At 48.0% G+C, this 18,216-nt stretch overlaps 1 protein-coding gene across 4 annotated transcripts in view; it reads left to right on the top strand.

Moving 5' to 3' along the window:
- The window catches only part of VMP1 (vacuole membrane protein 1), a 682,493-nt gene that overhangs the window by 188,134 nt on the left and 476,143 nt on the right, over positions 1 to 18,216 (top strand). For all 4 annotated transcript variants that reach the window (XM_069226431.1, XM_069226430.1, XM_069226432.1 and 1 more), the window contains one exon: positions 3,784 to 3,894. In XM_069226431.1, coding sequence (XP_069082532.1) covers positions 3,784 to 3,894 — 111 coding nt within the window. The remainder of the gene's footprint in view (positions 1 to 3,783; positions 3,895 to 18,216) is intronic.

Genomic DNA, 18,216 nt, shown 5'->3' on the forward strand with positions numbered 1-18,216 from the left:
CAGTTACATTGATTACATTGTGCTCCACCCAGCAAGATAAAGAATGTTCATGCCGGCCATGGGGGATACTTCTTCAACTGATAAGGTGAGCAAGAAACTCAATGCAATAGCAAACAGGAAGCTGTGGGGTTCTCAAAATGATTCATCACCATTTCCGTTGGCCTACTCTCTAGGTATAACAGGTATCAGTGGGAGGAACTGGAGCTCATCAAGCACCTTCCTGACGCTTACAAAAAGTGAGGGAAAGAGATTGTCAAAGACGACTATATAATTTCAGATGCTGACATGAATTGGAGCTCATCAAGCACCTTCCTAATGGTTACAAAAAGTGAGGGAAAGAGGTAGTCAAGGAGGGCTAAATAATTTCAGATGCTGACACGCTTGGCATATTATTGTTTGGATTCTCGCCTGAGGTGCCACAGTTCTTTATTAGTTACCCTTTGGTGTTGAACTCCTCTTTGGGCCACAAGTCGACTTCGTTTGGAAAAAGGGAGGAAGCCAATATGGCAAAGGCCATGGGAGCGCTCCAAAATCTGCTGCAAAATTAGAGATATTGTTACCAACAAGTGTGGGCTGCAGCTAAATCAGCAGGCACTTCCGAATATCCACAGTTTAATATCCACATGATGTCTGAGAAGACAATGCTTACCTGCTACTGTTTTTCATCAAACACCTTTCATCCTGAGGTGCATTCCGGTGCAATAGCTATAATAAAGCTAGAAGTGCCCAGTACAAGACAACCTCTGACTTCAAGCAATGACCTTCCACACATTTCCCTGATCACATTTACTTCCATTACTCCATTCACCCACCTCTAGGTCAGGTCCTAGGTTTGTGGTAACTGGAGTTCATTATCAATTTAAAGTCTTAGGCTTTAGGTTCACAGTAGCCCCACAAGTGTTTTTCAAATGTTTGGCAGTTGTAGCACACTATTTTCGACCCAACTGCATCAATATCTTTTCATACCTGGATGAATAACTGGTAGACAGCAATGAGTCAACAAGCATGCTCAACAGGCCTGCTCCCCGTCTACACAGTGTTTCACCATCAGTGCAAAAAAGCATCACCTTTTCCCCACCAATTGCAACTGTTTTAGTGAGCTGTACTCAATGCAGAGCCAGCCCCAGTAATGACACTGTATTGACATTTCAGAGGTTGCTTCCCCTTTACCAGATGTCCACGGACATTGATAATGAAACTGTTGGGAATGATGGCTCCAAATGCCCAGTGACACCTGTCCCCACTTCGAGTCCCTTGCGAGACAGTGGTCATAAGCAACTGGGCAACATGAAGATGCAGTGTTGGGAGAGTCCAGTATTCAGCACAAACTGCAATAGAAGAAGAGCAACAGCATTGTTAATGGGCAGGTTGTTTCTCCTCCCCAGCCATAAGTGACCATCAATACAGAAGTCTTACTCGTGGCCTGGAAAGCACAAAACGGCCTGCTGACAACACCGAGCCAGTGGTCCCTGAAGCAACAAAACCTTCACATCAATGTTCTGGAATTGATTACAGTTAATTTAGTACTATAAGTGTTTCTCAGCCTTATTTGCAAAAACACAATACTCATTCGCACACAAGAAGAAGAAAACAAGCACTCACCGCAGTTGTTCAAGCTGACATCGATAATTTGACACTGGGCCACTTGCCACCAGGCCCTCCTCCTAGTGGAACACCTTATGGGTGTGGACAACTACTTTGCAGACCTAGTCAGCCGAATGCACCAATAGATAGGTGAATTGGAAATGCCAAAACTTCACCTATAGGTAACCATACACCATGGGCAGTGCACCATGAGTCTCCTGGCCAGGGTTATTTTCTTACACTTTCCCCCACTGCTAGTTATTGTATATGAAGTGAGGAAGCTATGACAACCACCAGTGAGCCTAAATCCACATAGCACCAACTTGGGCATGGCAGATGTGGTACTCTCTCCTTCTGGAAATGTCAATACATCCTCACAAAAAAACGTAACACTGCACCTAGACCTCTTCAGGTAGCATCAGAGCCCACTGTGCCAACCTAATCTCTGGGCACTCAGCCTTGCAATCTGGTTCTTGAAGTCATAGTTTGGCTTCAGAGGAGTACAGGCAGATTCTGAAAGAGGCGAGGAAGCTTACTGCATGGTCATGTTACATAGCTAAGTTTTGTCAATTTGTGTGGCAATTATCACAAACGGCCATCTGATGCCATAATGTAGGATATTATCTGTTACTTGCTACACTTCTAAAAAGCTAAACTAGCTGGCACACCTAGCCGCAATAGCTGCATACCTGTAAAACTGAGAACACCAGTTCGTCTTTAAAATCCATGTTATAGCCATTTTGGAAGGCTTTAATGGGCTCCCACCTCGAATGTCACCAGTCCCTCCATTAGACCTCAGCATTGTACTTAGGAGTCTTATGGGGCCTCCGTTCAAGCACCTGCACTTTTGTCCACTGCAGTTCCTTTCCTTGAAAGTGGCCCCATTGCAGACGATTTCTTCTGCAGAATTGGTGAACTGCAAGTTTTAACTGTTAGTGAGCCATTTTTTTAATTGCGCAAGATCTGGCTAACCTAAGAACACACCCACATTTTCTGCCAAAACCCTCTCTTTCCATGTCACTGCAACTGTTGTTTTACCCTCTTTTCCCTAAACCATCAGTTGTGTAACAGGCTTTACACATTTTAGATGTTAAGGGATCCTTTAACATAAAATATCTTTTATGTATCCTTTAGGAAAACCAAGCAGCTCTGTCGTTTTTGGTCAGCCTCAATTGGCAAGCCAATTTTTTCATGCAGGCCATGCCAGATGATTTGTCAAGTGTATTCAGATCTGTTATACACACTACACACTGTACCTGGGGTACATTCAGTTCTTAAGAAAGGAGCCACTATGTTTTTTCTAGGTAACATCCTACTTGTAGACATCTGTAAAGCTGTGATATAGTTGACTATCCACTCATTCATTGAGCATTACTTTGTGGACATTAATGCCCCAAAAAGATGCCCATGTTGAACAATGTGTTCTTAAAACTTTGTTACAAACATTTTCTGTTGCTACTTGCAAGCCCCCAGGATAAGGGAGATAGATACTGCTTTATAGTGTATGCAAAAACATGTGATCTACAGCAGCAGATGCTGGAAATGGAAAACATTACTTACCTGTAACAATTGGACTACAGTTTGTAGTGCTGTAGATTCACTTGCGCCCACCAACATCCCCAGATGCGAGCTCACAGTGAGAGATTTAATGTTCTTTCTTATTACATTTTATGCTACCAGCACACACAGTTTATTGCTTCACACCTTTACACATACTTACTCTTGCCCATAGAGGAGCAACACATCCAAGGTGGAGTCTGTCCTGCTGCATTGTGTGTTTCTAGGGCGGTATCGCCTTGAAACCGAAACCTCTTTGAAGAACAACCCTGCAACACTTTAGTGGAAGTGTGTGCACATCATGTGAATATACAGCACTGCAAGCTGCAAACTGATTGTTGCAAGTAATTAAGATTTTCTGTACCTTCTACTTCCATGAGTGAAAACGTAATTGTTGTGTGTCCTATGTAAAATAAATAAGTAACCTGTATAACTGGTAAGCGCCATCCCAGTGTCTCAGTAAGATTATAGTTAGATACAAGTGTACACAGGATCACGTGAGCTAGTGGTTGTATTTTAGCTGAGTATTATCTAGTGGCCCTAGTGATTCCTGACATGATGTCTGAGAACTCAATGCTCACCTGCTACTGTTTTTCATCATAACAAAAAGTTCTGATCAGCTTTGTTCTTTTTCCTTTTCAGTATGTACAGTACATGGAGAGAAAATTCCTATGGTGTGCCTACTGGGTAGGCTTAGGAATCCTGTCCTCTGTAGGACTTGGAACAGGTCTTCATACCTTTCTGCTTTACCTGGTAAGGTTAGCATATTTCTGTCTATGTGTCTGCATTCTGCAGTGCCTGTAACTCATGAGACTGGTTGACAGTGTTTGAGATCACTTAGTGACTTATTTTGATTAAGTGTATTATTTTGTGTGGTACAGCCCTATATTGTTCCAATTTCTGAATAGTTCTTAAACCATTGCACAAACGTAACGTAATGAAATGCCTCCAAAGCAAGATCATGACTTGCCTAAACCCATCACCATACGTTCCTGTTACTTTTGTCAGCTGTACCGTTTTATTATTTATTCATTCCATTACCACCAAAAACCAGTTTATTTTTTTTGCCTTTGTATTTGCAGCAGGATGTAAAAGTGTCTAATGTAATCCTCCTCTTCACTCTTTGCTTTCTTTTCTTCTTTTAATTTTGTTCAGGCAGGATCCATGCCAGGCTTGTAGGGTAACCACTATGTAAATAAGTTTCATATAAATTATTTTTACGTAAGTTATCTTATGTGGGTATCAAGAAACTCTAACATGGTTCTGGACCTACCTTAGATTCCCAAGAAAAACATACCTTTGAATCCTTTTAATAGCCTTTAAAAAATGCCAAAGGACCAGCCATGTAGGTGCTACTGGGCACCACTGGTCTAGGTGATAAAACAAATCCAGGCTTCTCGCTCTACTCTGAGTGGTCCGGATGGCAAGGCTAAGACTTCAGATTTTGAATAGCCACCCCAACAGAGATGATTTTCACATCTGATAGAGACTTCTAGTTACAGATTCCTTACCTTTGAATTTCCCCAGGCGTCAGACTGGATCCCGACATTTTTCTTTGAGCAGTACCTCTGCGTGCCATCAGGTGGCGTCGGTTGACTCCATGGGGTCGTTGGCGTCATGTTCGCCATGATGACGTCACGGTCGTATATAGGCACCACCCTAGCGTGCTAACGTTGGTTCTTTTCTTTCTGTGCCAGCCTACGCCCAGATCCAGAGAGAGCTACCTCAGTCATTTTTATTACTACGTCGACACTTTAGTCGAATTCTTTTTACAAGTTCGTGGATGCGCCAAGGGATGTCCCGCAAGAGTGGATTCAAGCCCTTCAACTCCTGTCACCGAATGATGTCTGTGACGGATCCGCACCTCGTGTGTCTTTGGTGCATGGAGCGCGATCACAACCCGAAGTCATGCTCGGAGTGTCAGGCCATGAACCCGAAAGCTTTGAGGGAGCGGTCCCTAAAGCTCATGGCACCCCGACACTCTACTCTGCTGCGCTCACGGTCTCGATCGAGAGGAAGGTCTTGAGACCGGCTGCGGAGTCACCACCACACTTCGTCTTCAAAGTCATTGGGACATTTGGGTCACAAAAAGAAGTCGAAGAAGGACAAACGTTCTTCGCCTTCACCCGGATGATGCAGCGCGGGAAGAGCGTTGACGCTCTAGGCCCACGTCCTTGGAGCCTTCTTCTGGGTCGGCTCTGCTTCCCTGACTTCCCGGGAGCCTGAGCCACCCCTGCCCAGCTCAAAGAATTTTATGGGGCCAAGCGCCTCATTTTTGGGCAGACTAACCCACCTTCGGCGCCCTCGGGCACAGGTGAGTTTGTGGGGGCCCACTTGGGTTTGAAGTCGTAGGCTTTTGCCACAGCTCCAGAGGGCTCCTCCGGATCCAATCGCAGATCTGTCCTGATGCCGGTCGTGCCACAACGACCTTCCCTGGTGTCCGGTCAGACGTCGACGCTCCCGACATCGGTTGGGCCCACAATCAACATCGATCCCATCCACATACCCGACGACCCGGAGCCGGAACGACGTTGCTCGATGCCGATTCCATTCTCTATAGGCTCTCCTGGGCCCATGATTGATCCAGACCCTTATGCTTATGAGTATGGATACGGGGAGAGTTTGGAGAGGACGCTTGACCCTTTAGAATACCAGCTTGACCCCCAAACGGACTGGATGCAGGATTTGGGTGATGCCAGTGGTCTAAACACCTCCCCTCACACTGGTGTGCTCTCTCCTCCTGCCGTGGCTACGGAGGAGGGTGCCTCATATATTCCATGGTGGTGAGAAGGGCGACTGAGTTCTTGGACCTCGAGCAACCTGCTGTGGAGGTTAGGCCTAATATCCTAACAGACGTGCTTCAGCCGGGGTCTTCCTCTTCCGAACCCCTTCTTCCCTTTAATGAGTCACTGACAGATGTCCTTTTGGGTAATTGGTCCAGACCCAGCACAGTGGCTCCTGTGACTAGGATGATTTCACGCTGCCATTGGCCTGTGCCGACAGACTTGAAATTCCTCACCCAACACCCCACGCCTGAGAGCCTTGTCATCTAGGCTTCCTCTTCATCTGGCGCATTCCCTGCCTCACCCCCGGATAGGGAATCAAAAAATACTGAACAATATGGGGAAGAATTTGTTTTATTCCAACAGTCTAGCCCTGCGGTCCGTGAACACTGCATGCCTTTTGGGCCGCTTTTCCCACACTCTCTGGGATATGGTCGCACAAGTGCTGCCTAGTGTTCCGGAGGAGGCCCTGACTATCCTTTTCCAAGCCGTAACAGATGAGAGGGATGCAGGGAAGTTCATGATTCGTTGTGGACTGGATACAACTGACTCTCTGGGCAGATCGGTTGCATCGACGGTGGCATTGAGACGCCACACCTGGCTGAGAACATCTGGCTTTTCATGGTATGTCCAGCAATCCTTGATGGACATGCCCTTTGGCACATGGCTCTTCGGAGCCAAGGCGGACTCGGCGCTTGAGTGCTTTAAGGATTCCCGAGCCATGGCCCGGTCCCTTGGCCTCATGCCCGCTTCTAGACCCCAGCAGTCCGCCTTTCGTGGCTACGGAGGGTGCACCCAAATGCATCCTTTCCCCCCTGGTCATCGACCCGCGCATGCTGTACAGCCTCTGCATGGCCGCGTGATCCCATGCCCAGTCCGCCCTAGCCCCCGCTTCAGCCTCCTAACCTTCCTAGTCCACAGGCACACCAGGAACCAGTTGGCGGCAGGATTTGCCATCATCTGCCCCAATGGCAATCCATTACCTCGGACAGATTGTCCGAAAGGGCTACTTCCTCCCCTTCGAGACACCTCCTCCAGCCATGCCACCTTCATAGAATCAAATATCGGAGGATCATATGGCGTTTCTCCATGAGGAAGTCCAAGCCCTTTTGGCCAAAGGAGCTTTAGAGAGGGTTCTGTTGCCAGTAGTAGGTTGTGGTTGCTGTTCCCTCTACTTTCTGTTGCCGAAAAAGGACAAGGGTCTTCATCCTTTATTAGATCTTCGGTCCATCAACCTCTTCCTCAAAAAGGAGACGTTCAAAATGTTGACATTGGCTCAGGTCCTATCTGGGCTGGATCCCGGAGACTGGATAGTAGCGTTGGACTTGCAAGACGCATACTTTCACATTTCCGTCTTGCCGGACTGCAGACATTACCTATGATTCGTGGTAGGTCACGGGCACTTTCAGTTTACCGTGCTCTCCTTCTGCCTTACCGATGCCCCTCGGGTGTTCACGAAAGTGATGGTAGTGGTGCCAGCTCATCTGCGCAGGTTAGTGGTCTCAGTCTTCTCCTACCTCGACGATTAGGTGTTGAAGGCAAACTCGCCTTAGACAGTCATCTCCCACTGCCAGACTATGGCGAACCTTTGGCATTCGCTGGGGTTCACTATCAACGTGCCGAAGTAACACCTGACTCCTTCTCAGATGCTCCCTTTCATCGGAGCTGTTCTGGATACAGTGCAGTTTCGGGCATAGTCTCCCGAAAGGCGAGTCCAGGATATTCTGGCTAATATACCGATGTTTCAGCCTCTGTCCTGGATTTCGGTGAGAATGACTCTGAGGCGGCTGGGCCTCATGGCCTCCTGCATCCTGCTAGTTCAAAATGCCAGATGGCATATGCAGGCTCCGCAGTAGGACGTGAAGTTCCAGTGGGCGCAGCATCAAGGGAATTTCTCAGACGAGGTTCAGATCTCGGAAGGGACTGCGAGAGACCTGCAGTGGTGGTTAACAAATCAGGATTGGGTCAAGGGCCGATCCCTCGCCTTTCCCCAACCAGATCTTACAGTTGTGACAGATGCGTCACTCCTGGGATGGGGCGGACACATGGGAGAAGCAGAGATCAGAGGCTTCTGGTCTCCGGCGGAAACCCGGTTCCATATCAATCATCTGGAGCTCTGAGCAATTCGACTAGCATTGAAAGCATTCCTTCACTCTCTCATGGGGAAAGCGGTGCAAGTGTTCACAGACAACACTTCTGCCATGTGGTACAGCAACAAACAAGGCGGAGCGGGGTCGTGGACCCTTTGTCAAGATGCTCTTCGCCTCTGGACTTGGCTGGAACATCACTGCATTTCCCTGGTGGTTCAACACCTGGCGGGCTCCTTGAGTGCCAGAGCAGACAAACTCAGCCGGCCCACGATGCATGGTCGATCACGAATGGCATCTCCATCCGGAGGTGGCGCAAGGTCTTTTTCTTCAGTGGGGAGAACTTTGGTTAGACTTGTCACCTCCATAGAGAACGCGCTATGTCAGCTGTTTTGTTAGTTGGCGTTTCCGAGGTGGCACTCGCTCAGCGACGCCTTTCGTCGCGAGTGAAATTCAGGCCTCCTGTATGCCTTTCCGCCCATACCACTTCTGCTGAGAGTTCTGAAGAAGGTCAGGCAAGACCGGGCCCAAGTTATACTGGTTGCTCTTGTCTGGGCACGACGAGTCTGGTATCCCGAGCTATTGAGTATAGCCATAGCTCCTCCGATCAGACTGCCTCTTCGGGAGGATCTTCTGTCTCAGCAGCAGGAGAGGGTCCTCTATCCGAACCTGTCCGCCCTCCGCCTCCTTGCATGGAGATTGAACAGTGACAGTTGACGTCTTTTGACCTGCCACCTGAAGTCTGTAATGTTATCTTGGCAGCCAGGCGTCCCTTAACCAAAAACGTATATGCCTGTCGTTGGAAGAAATTTGTGGCATGGTGCATTGACAAATCTGTCGATCCTGTGTCTGCTCCTCTTTCTCAAGTCCTCCTCTTTATTCTTTCCTTTGCCCAGCAGGGTTCCACCCTGGGCACTCCTAAGGGATATCTTTCTGCTATCTCTGCTTTCTTGAGGTTACCAGATCAGCCTTCCTTATTTAAATCTCTTATAGTTGGGAGGTTTCGTAAGCCTTACACATCTCTTTCCCCCTATCCCATTCATCATGCCCCAATGGGATCTAAACTTGGTATTAACATACCTTATGTGTGCCCCATTCGAGCTGCTTCACAACTGTCCTTTATGGCTCTTAATTATTAAGACTGTCTTTTTAGTTGCCATTATCTCTGCCGCAGAGTAAGTAAGCTCCAGGCTCTGTCATCTAAGCCACCTTTCCTGACCATACATCCTGACAAAGCGGTACTTCGCACAAGGACTTCTTTCCTACCTAAAGTAGTGACACCCTTCCATGCCGGACAGTCCATCACCTTGCCTACCTTTTTTGCACCTCCACATCCCTCTCATGAAGAGGAGAGACTCCACCGTCTGGACCCAAAAAGAGCGTTGGCGTTCTACCTTGATCATACTAAAGACTTCCGGCTGGACGAGCAACTGTTTGTGGGATATGTGGGTGCAAAGAAGGGGAAGGCGGTGCAGAAGAGGAACATTTCATGATGGGTGTTCTTATGCATCAAAATGTGCTAAGCTCTGCCTAAGAAGCAACCTCCTGAAGGTTTGCTTGCTCATTCCACCAGAGCTACTTCTGCTACCACAGTGCTAGCATGGGACGTTCCAGTCCTGGACATCTGTTAGGCAACGACGTGGGCTTCTCTGCACACTTTTACCAAACACTACTGCCTGTATAATCAGGTCCGAAGGGACGGCTACTTTGGCCGTTCGGTCCTGCAGGACTTCTTGGTGTGATCTTGGTTTGCAGCCCACCATCGGGGATAGTATTGCTCGGGTATCTATTCAAAGGTAAGGAATCTGCAACTAGAAGTCTCTAGCAGATGTACAAGTTACTTACCTTCGGTAACGATATATCTGGTAGAGACATATTCTAGTTGTAGATTCCTTACTGACCCGCCCATCCTCCCCGCACTGCGAACTGATTTCTAGGGACAGGAACTTCCCTTTAAGGGACCTAATATTGGCGCACCACTCTGTGTTCTTCATGGCTCTGTGCTACTGGCGTGGGAAGTTGTGAAAAGAAACTGACGTCAGTGCGCCAGAGTGGCTCCTATATACGACCGCGATGTCATCATGGCGAACGCGATGCCCGAGGGTGTTAACCGATGCCACCTGACTGCGTGCAGAGGTACTGCTCAAAGAAAAATCTCTGGATCCAGTCTGACGCCTGGGAAAATTAAAAGGTAAGGAATCTGCAACTAGAATATGTCTCTACCAGATATATTGTTACCTAAGGTAAGTAACTTGTACTTCAAAAACATCAGCCAGCGAACAGATGTATGCACTGAAAAGACACCGTCAAGGCCCAGGAGATTCGGGCACACCTATCTGTTCTACAGATGCAGTCCTGAGCTGAGGGCTGTCATGAGACCTATCCCAAGGCATTGCTTTAAATAAATACAGAGTGCCAGCCCTTCTGTATTTCCATTTAAAACACTGACCCAAAGTCACAGATGTTACACCTCTGGAACCTACCCTGTTGGCCCATCTACCACTGAAGCTCAGTTTCACCAATCTGCACACATCTGAAGCCTCCTGTTCAGTTAAGCTGCCTCTTCTGTTATTCCCTTTGTATACAGTCAGTGTTTTTAAAAGTTAGGCTGGCATTGCCAGTGTAGACGGATAATTTCTTTACAAGTTTAACACAGAAATATATGGCCGCCCCCTTTTCTTTGCTCCTAACTCTTTTGACCCCCTCATTCTGCAGGTTAAATGCCACAAAGGTGCCTCTTTGTGGCTTATTTGGTCCTATAAAGGTTTAGGTAAACACACTAGAAAGGGTTGCATCTCTAGGGTTTTACAGCCACTCTGTAGGAATGAGACAAAAACACTCCCACAATGGCGGCCTTGTTGTGTACTCTCCTGCAGCAACAGGCCTGGGAGGGTTGCTGTGGCACCTTGCATACATCCACTACAATCCAAACCAAAACACATAGGTAAAAGACATTGTCATTTACAACAAAATAGCTGTAAGGAAATGCCTCCTTGGCATGGTTACCCCCTGACTTTTTGCCTTTGCTGATGCCAAGTTATGATTTGAAAGTGTGCTGAGGCCTGCTAACCAGGCCCCAGCACCAGTGTTATTTCCCTAACCTGTACCTTTGTCTCCACAATTGGCACACCCTGGCATCCAAGTAGGTCCCTTGTAACTGGTACCCCTGGTACCAAGGGCCCTGATGCCAGGTAAGGTCTCTAAGGGCTGCAGCATGTCTAATGCCACCCTGGGGACCCCTCACTCAGCACCGACACACTGCTTGCCAGCTTGTGTGTGATGGTGGGGAGAAAATGACTAAGTCGACATGGCACTCCCATCAGGGTGCCATGCCAACCTCACACTGCCTATGGCATAGATAAGTCACCCCTCTAGCAGGCCTTACAGCCCTAAGGCAGGGTGCACTATACCATAGGTGAGGGCATAGGTGCATGAGCACTATGCCCCTACAGTGTCTAAGCAAAACCTTAGACATTGTAAGTGCAGGGTAGCCAGAAGAGTATATGGTCTGGGAGCCTGTCAAACATGAGCTCCACAGCACCATCATGGCTACACTGAAAACTGGGAAGTTTGGTATCAAACTTCTCAGCACAATAAATGCACACTGATGCCAGTGTACATTTTATTGTGAAATACACCCAGAGGGCATCTTAGAGAGGCCCCCTGAAAACATACACGACTTCCAGTGTGGGCTGACTAGTTTTACCAGCCTGCCACACACCAGACATGTTGCTGGCCACATGGGGAGAGTGCCTTTGTCACTCTGTGGCCAGGAACAAAGCCTGTACTGGGTGGAGGTGCTTCTCACCTCCCCCTGCAGGAACTGCCCACTGCTCACCCCCTTTGTTTCAGCACCACAGGGCATCCCAGCTAGTGGAGATGCCCGCCCCCTCCGGCCACGGCCCCACTTTTGGCGGCAAGGCCGGAGGAGATAATGAGAAAAACAAGGAGGAGTCACTGGCCAGTCAGGACAACCCCTAAGGTGTCCTGAGCTCAGGTGACTCTGACTTTTAGAAATCCTCCATCTTGAAGATGGAGGATTCCCCCAATAGGATTAGGGATGTGCCCCCCTCCCCTCAGGGAGGAGGCACAGAGAGGGTGTAGCCACCTAAACACACCCTTAAATTGAGTATTTAGGGGCCCCCAGAACCAAGGAAGATATATTCCTGCAACCTGAAGACGAAGAAGGACTGCTGACCTGAAGCCCTGCAGAGAAGACGGAGACACTAACTGCTTTGGCCCCAGCCCTACTTACCTGTCTCTCTACTTCAAGAAAGACTGCAACAGCGCCACGTCCCCCAGGGTCCAGCGACCTCTGAAGCCTCAGAGGACTACCCTGCATCTAAAAGGACCAAGAACTCCCGAGGACAGCGGCCCTGTTCCATTAAGACTGCAACTTTGCAACCTTTTCAAGACCACACGTTTCCCGCCGGAAGCGTGAGACTTTCCACTCTGCACCCGACGCCCCCGGCTCGACCTGCGGCGAACCAGCACTACAGGGAGGACTCCATGGCAACTGCGACCCTGTGAGTAGCCAGAGTTGACCCCCCTGACCCTCCCAGCGACGCCTGCAGAGGGAATCCAGAGGCTCCCCCTGACCGCGACTGCCTGCTTCAAAGAACCCGACGCCTGGTAAAGACACTACACCCGCAGCCCCCAGGACCTGAAGGATCCCACTTCCAGTGCAGAAGCGACCCCCAGGTGGCCCTCTCCCTTGCCCAGGTGGTGGCTACACTGCACCCTGCCGCCCCTGTGCCGCTGAGGGTGTACTTTCTGTACTGACTTGTTCAAAGTTCCTAAGATACCTGAGTGAAATACCTTTCATTTGAAGTATTACTTGTAAATCTTGAACCTGAGGCTCTTAAAATAAACTAAGAAAATATATGTTCGATGGCATGTGTAGCTGCAGATACACATGTTGTGCATAGTCCGCCATCTGGCGTTGGGTCGGAGTGTTACAAGTTGTTTTTCTTCGAAGAAGTCTTTCGAGTCACGAGACCGAGGGACTCCTCCTCCTTTGCTGCCATTGCGCATGGGCGTCGACTCCATCTTCGATTGTTTTCTTTCCGCCATCGGGTTCGGACGTGTTCCTTTTCACCCCGGGTTTCGGGACGGAAAGATAGTCAAAACTTCGGAAAACTACGTCGGTATTGTTGCGTTCGGGATCGGGTTAGATAGAATCGACACCGAATCGTGAAGAGCTCCGGTAACCCTTCGGGGTAATTTCGATCCCCCGTCGGGGCCTGGTCGGCCCGACCGCGTGTAACATTGAGGCTGATGGAACGGACCCCGTTCCGATTCTGTCCTAAATGCCACAACAAATACCCATATACAGACCAACATTTGGTCTGTAACCTGTGCCTGTCGCCCGAGCACAAAGAAGAAACGTGTGAGGCCTGTCGTGCGTTTCGGTCCCGAAAAACGCTCCGTGACTGGCGAGCCAGAAGATTACAGATGGCGTCCACGCCGACAGGACAACGAGGGTTCGAGGAACAAGGAGAAGAAGAGGAAGCCTTCTCCATCCATGAATCGGACTCGGAAGAATTCGACGTCGAGGAAACCGTGAGTAAGACGTTGAAACAAGCACCACACAAGAAAACAGACAAGGCCCAGGGGACGCCACTGCCAACAGGCTATGGCTCAACTCATAAAGTAGGTGACCGTCCATCGGCACCGAAAAAGGCCGAATTGGTGCCGAGATCGTCCGACTCGGGTCGAGACACAGGCACGCAGCAATCTCGGGACCGAGAAAGCGCTGCCGAAAAAGATCGACGCCGAGACAGCGGAACCGAAGCTGCTCGACGCAGAGACAGCGGCACCGAGGAAGATCGACGCCGAGAAATCTCGACTCCGAAAAAGAGAAAAGTCGCCTCGGAGCCGAAAACAAGTAAAGACACGGTTTCGGTGCCAAAAAGACCAGCAACCGAACCGACTACCAGCTCATATTCAGAGGAACAATCACTGTCCTCTCAAATAAGCAAACACAGATTTGAGGAGGAGTTACAGACCACTGACGTAGACCACACTCAAAAGCGGATCTTTATACAGAGTGGGACAGGGAAGATCAGCACTCTTCCCCCAATTAGGAGAAAAAGGAGACTTGAGTTCCAAACACAGGAACAAACACCACAAACAAAAGTGGTGAAGAAGGTAACTCCGCCACCCTCTCCTCCACCTGTAACTCAGATATCACCGGCACAGACTCCATCGCACTCACCGGCTCACACCACCATGAGCCAAGATGACCAGGACGCTTGGGACCTGTACGACGCCCCAGTGTCAGACAATAGTCCTGAGGCGTATCCTACCAAGCCCTCACCACCCGAGGACGGCACAGCGTATGCACAGGTGGTAGCTAGGGCAGCAGAGTTCCATAACGTGTCGCTACACTCAGAACCTGTCGAGGATGACTTCCTTTTCAACACCCTCTCCTCCACCCATAGCACCTACCAGAGCCTGCCTATGCTTCCAGGAATGCTAAGGCACGCAAAGCAGATCTTCAAAGAACCTGTCAAAAGTAGAGCAATAACTCCGAGGGTGGAGAAAAAATATAAAGCACCGCCCACGGACCCTGCTTTCATCACCTCACAGCTGCCACCAGATTCAGTTGTAGTAGGGGCAGCTCGCAAAAGAGCCAACTCCCACACATCAGGAGATGCACCACCTCCGGATAAAGAAAGCCGCAAGTTCGAGGCAGCTGGGAAAAGAGTCGCAGTACAAGCCGCAAACCAGTGGCGCATCGCGAACTCTCAGGCGCTCCTAGCGCGATATGACAGAGCCCATTGGGACGAGATGCAGCATCTCATCGAGCATCTACCCAAAGAATTTCAAAAAAGGGCAAAGCAAGTGGTTGAGGAGGGACAAAACATCTCCAATAACCAAATACGCTCCTCTATGGATGCAGCGGACACAGCTGCAAGAACAATAAACACCGCAGTAACCATAAGAAGGCACGCATGGTTGCGCACATCTGGCTTTAAACCGGAGATACAGCAAGCAGTGCTCAATATGCCGTTCAATGAGCAACAATTGTTCGGACCTGAAGTGGACACCGCAATTGAGAAGCTGAAAAAAGACACTGACACAGCCAAGGCCATGGGCGCACTTTATTCCCCGCAGGGCAGAGGCACTTTCGGCACCTTCCGTAAAACAACCTTCAGAGGGGGGTTTCGGGGTCAGGCCACACAAGCCAGTACCTCACATTCAACACCGTCTACCTACCAGGGACAGTACCAAAGGGGAAGCTTTCGGGGCCAGTACAGAGGAGGACAATTCCCTAGAAACCAGGGAAAATTTCAAAGCCCAAAAACACCTACAACCAAACAGTGACTCACAGGTCACTCAACCCCTCCACACAACACCAGTGGGGGGAAGAATAAGTCAGTTTTACCAATCTTGGGAGGAGATAACAACAGACACTTGGGTCTTAGCAATTATCCAACATGGTTATTGCATAGAATTTCTACAAATCCCTCCAAATATCCCACCAAAAACACAGAATATATCAAAACAGCATTTAGACCTTCTAGAAATAGAAGTTCAAGCATTACTGCAAAAGAACGCAATAGAATTGGTACCATGTACACAAATAAACACAGGAGTTTACTCACTGTACTTTCTAATACCAAAAAAGGACAAAACACTGAGACCAATCCTAGATCTCAGAACACTAAACACCTACATCAAATCAGAACACTTTCACATGGTCACGCTACAAGAAGTGTTACCACTGCTAAAGCAACAAGACTACATGACAACCTTAGATCTCAAAGACGCGTATTTCCACATACCGATACATCCCTCGCACAGGAAATACCTAAGGTTCGTATTCAAGGGAATACATTACCAATTCAAAGTATTGCCGTTCGGTATAACGACCGCACCAAGAGTATTTACAAAATGCCTAGCAGTAGTAGCTGCACACATCAGAAGGCAGCAGATACACGTATTCCCCTATCTAGACGATTGGCTAATCAAGACCAACTCCCTAACAAAGTGTTCACACCACACAGATTATGTCATACAAACCCTCTACAAACTCGGTTTCTCCATCAACTACGCAAAATCACACATTCTGCCTTGCAAAATACAGCAATACTTAGGAGCGACAATCAACACAACAAAGGGAATAGCCACTCCAAGTCCACAAAGGGTTCAAAATTTTCGCAAGGTTATACAAGCCATGTATCCAACACAAAAAATACAGGCAAAGATGGTATTACAACTCCTAGGCATGATGTCCTCATGCATAGCCATTGTCCCAAACGCAAGACTGCACATGAGGCCCTTACAACAGTGCCTAGCATCACAATGGTCACAAGCACAGGGTCACCTTCTAGATCTGGTGTTGATAGACCGCCAAACATACATCTCGCTTCTATGGTGGAACAGTATAAATTTAAACAAAGGGTGGCCTTTCCAAGACCCAGTGCCACAATACGTGATAACAACAGATGCTTCCATGACAGGGTGGGGGAGCACACCTCAATCAACACAGCATCCAAGGACAATGGGACGTACATCAAGCAAAGCTGCATATAAATCACCTCGAATTGTTAGCAGTATTCCTAGCGTTGAAAGCATTCCAACCCATCATAACCCGCAAATACATTCTTGTCAAAACAGACAACATGACAACAATGTATTATCTAAACAAACAGGGGGGAACACACTCCACACAGCTGTGCCTCCTAGCACAAAGAATATGGCAATGGGCAATTCACAACCACATTCGCCTAATAGCACAGTTTATTCCAGGGATCCAGAATCAACTAGCAGACAATCTCTCTCGAAATCACCAACAGGTCCACGAATGGGAGATTCACCCCCAAATTCTAAACACTTACTTCAAAATTTGGGGAACACCTCAAATAGACTTATTTGCAACAAAGGAGAACGCAAAATGCCAAAACTTCGCATCCAGGTACCCACACAGGCAGTCTCAAGGCAATGCCCTATGGATGAACTGGTCAGGGATATTTGTGTACACTTTTCCCCCTCTCCCTCTCCTTCCATATCTAGTAAACAAATTGAGTCAAAACAAACTCAAACTCATACTAATAGCACCAACATGGGCAAGGCAAACTTGGTACACAACACTGCTAGACCTATCAGTAGTACCCCACGTCAAGTTACCCAACAGGCCAGATCTGTTAACACAACACAAACAACAGATCAGGCATCCAAACCCAGCATCGCTGAATCTAGCAATCTGGCTCCTGAAATCCTAGAATTCGGACACTTAAACCTCACCCAAGAATGTATGGAAGTCATAAAGCAGGCTAGAAGACCATCCACTAGACACTGCTATGCAAGCAAATGGAAAAGTTTTGTTTGCTACTGCCATAATAATCAAGTTCAACCATTACACGCATCTCCAAAGGATGTAGTGGGTTACTTACTACACTTACAAAAATCAAATCTGGCCTTCTCTTCCATCAAGATACACCTCGCAGCAATATCTGCATACCTGCAGATTACCCATTCAACTTCACTATTTAGGATACCTGTCATTAAAGCGTTTATGGAAGGCCTCAAAAGAATTATACCACCAAGGACACCACCTGTTCCTTCATGGAACCTCAACATCGTCTTAACAAGACTTATGGGTCCACCTTTTGAACCCATGCATTCTTGCGAAATACAATTCTTAACCTGGAAAGTTGCATTTCTCATCGCCATCACATCTCTAAGAAGAGTAAGTGAAATTCAGGCGTTTACAATACAAGAACATTTTATCCAAATACACAAAAATAAGGTAGTCCTAAGAACCAATCCTAAATTTCTACCAAAGGTTATTTCACCGTTCCACTTAAATCAAACGGTAGAACTGCCAGTGTTCTTCCCACAGCCAGACTCGGTAGCTGAAAGGGCACTACATACATTAGACATCAGAAGAGCACTAATGTACTACATTGACAGAACAAAACAAATCAGAAAAACAAAACAACTGTTTATTGCATTTCAAAAACCTCATACAGGAAACCCAATATCAAAACAGGGTATAGCCAGATGGATAGTTAAGTGCATCCAAATCTGCTACCTTAAAGCAAAGAGAGAGCTGCCCATTTCACCAAGGGCACACTCAACCAGAAAGAAAGGCGCTAGCATGGCCTTCCTAGGAAATATTCCAATGCATGAGATATGTAAGGCAGCCACATGGTCTACGCCTCACACATTTACTAAGCACTACTGTGTAGACGTGC

The sequence above is a fragment of the Pleurodeles waltl genome, chromosome 3_1, assembly GCF_031143425.1.
Source record: "Pleurodeles waltl isolate 20211129_DDA chromosome 3_1, aPleWal1.hap1.20221129, whole genome shotgun sequence".
Classification (NCBI taxonomy): domain Eukaryota; kingdom Metazoa; phylum Chordata; class Amphibia; order Caudata; family Salamandridae; genus Pleurodeles; species Pleurodeles waltl.